At 37.6% G+C, this 2,018-nt stretch overlaps 1 protein-coding gene across 1 annotated transcript; it reads right to left on the reverse strand.

The window, feature by feature from the left end:
* Window positions 1–47: 47 nt before the first annotated feature.
* LOC111377552 lies at window positions 48–1,629 on the reverse strand (the record flags this gene model as incomplete). Its single annotated transcript, XM_023000681.1, has 3 exons — window positions 48–781; window positions 941–1,312; window positions 1,483–1,629. Coding segments are annotated over 3 exons (786 nt in total), but the record flags the coding sequence as incomplete, so codon positions are not given.
* Between the last annotated feature and the right edge of the window lie 389 nt (window positions 1,630–2,018).

The raw sequence follows: 2,018 nt of genomic DNA on the forward strand, positions 1-2,018 counted from the left end.
GCTACCTTTTTACTGCAGCTCAAAATTTCCAGATGGTACAGATTCTTCTACAATCAGTTTTTCTTAAGTTTATCAAACACTTACGACAACTTCCAATTATTTCTAGAATCGATCTCAAAGGGGCCAAAGCATATAACTCCAAATAGGTATTTCTAAGTCAATTACTCTATTTTTACTCTAGAATGCGTGAGATGCACTTGAATAATGACAAAGCTACACGAGTCTTAAAAGATTTGAAGATGCATGTGCATTAACCCAAATTTTATCTCATTATTACCTCTCTCAGAAAAAACTTTGCAGCACTAGAAGATCAAATATGACCATTTCTGTTGATGATAAAAATGAAGTTGCCATATTTTTGAAGACATAGTTGGACAAGGTATCAACACGCATCAAGAAGCAACTATGGCTCTTTGTCTAGAATCTGACAACTCAACCATCAAAAATCACTATAATGCATCTGGAGCTACTATCATTTAAATTGTTTTTTACGTTGGACAAACATGGAATCCTACTACTCCAGTATCATTCCATCAAAAAGGTACAAAGACAAGAAGCTATAAATACGTTCATATAGTAGGACCTGCCAGCTATTCTGTGTGAATTTAACAGCATAACAAATGAGAAGCAAAAGGGAGGACAGACATGCCTGTTCCTTGAAAATTATAGTTGCAGCATCTAAAAGAAATTCTCGAGCAAGCTCAGGACTCTTTGCGTGTTTCTGGGGACGGGAGCATTCCCCATCGAGCTCATTTCCATCCTTGTCCACGGAATCATCATCCTGAAAATAACAATGAAATAAATATAACACCAAGAAAGATAGTGAAAAAAAAAACGGTGAGCTGAGAGACGCAGAACTATGCCTGCCTGTCATGCAAAGGATGCAGGAAAATTATTGACAACCAAAAGTGTTAGTTAAGCCCCTAAATTAGTTTATTACCTCTTCTTCTTCGGCCTCCTCAGCATGTTCAAAGAACCTTTTGATGCTTTCACCTCTGGTGATAGTAACATAACCATCACCAACCACGAGCCTGCAATGTACACATTGTTGCCCCCTCAAAGCATGGGCTTTCACAGAAAGTTTAGTGCAGCGCCCATCTATTTTCCAGGCCCGCAGAGTGATGTAACATGCATTCAAACCACTAAGATCTAGACCGTTCACTTGAACTCTTTCACTTAAGCCAACATTTTCAAATTCCAAGATATCAGATTTTCCTTCCCCAGATCCTACTGCCCATTCAAAGTGATTATAAGTCCCAAACGTGTCTAAAAATGTTTGGTGCCAATCCGCTTGCACTGTGTCATGCGAGACCTGAGGTTGACATAATAAAATGTGTCATGCTTTTGGAGTAAATCACAAGATGCGATGCCATTACATGGAGTGTCTGAATGTCAAAATTTTACATAATTCAGAAAGCATCTATGCTTGATTAGATGTGTATGTGTGTGTGTGTCCTAGCACTGAAACCCATCAAAACACACCTCATACTGGAAGGTTGTATCTGCTACGCAAAACCAACTTGAGCAACGTGGTTGCCTTCGCACGCGCTTTAGCTCCTTGAGTTCTTTGAACTCGCGTATAACATTTCTTCTGCAATCTCTACAAAACCTCTTGCTATCGAACCTGCAACAAGCGGTGAATATTCAAATCAACGCACGACCCAGTAAAAAGGAATATTTCAAATAAAAGAGTAGGTTTGTGATCATGAAAACCCAGGGAAAAATATAGGAACCATATTTGCTATTAGAGCACTTGTTGCCAATTATAGTATCTTGGGGTTCTCCTAACTTCTTTGAATGGAAATTTCGATCTTTTTACATTGTACTAGAAATGAATAGATTTTTTTTCCTTGTTAATTCACAAAACTAAATAATTTTGGGTGGCGGAGGAAATGGTTCGCTGGTAGTAAGCATCATCCCTATTTCTTTTTCTATTGTAGTTTTAATAAATAATCTTGTTTTTTTCATTTACAGCTTTGCTGCTTTTATTTAAGGGCTACATCTATTATATTTAAACA

The sequence above is a fragment of the Olea europaea genome, unplaced genomic scaffold (genome assembly GCF_002742605.1).
Source record: "Olea europaea var. sylvestris unplaced genomic scaffold, O_europaea_v1 scaffold16706, whole genome shotgun sequence".
Classification (NCBI taxonomy): domain Eukaryota; kingdom Viridiplantae; phylum Streptophyta; class Magnoliopsida; order Lamiales; family Oleaceae; genus Olea; species Olea europaea.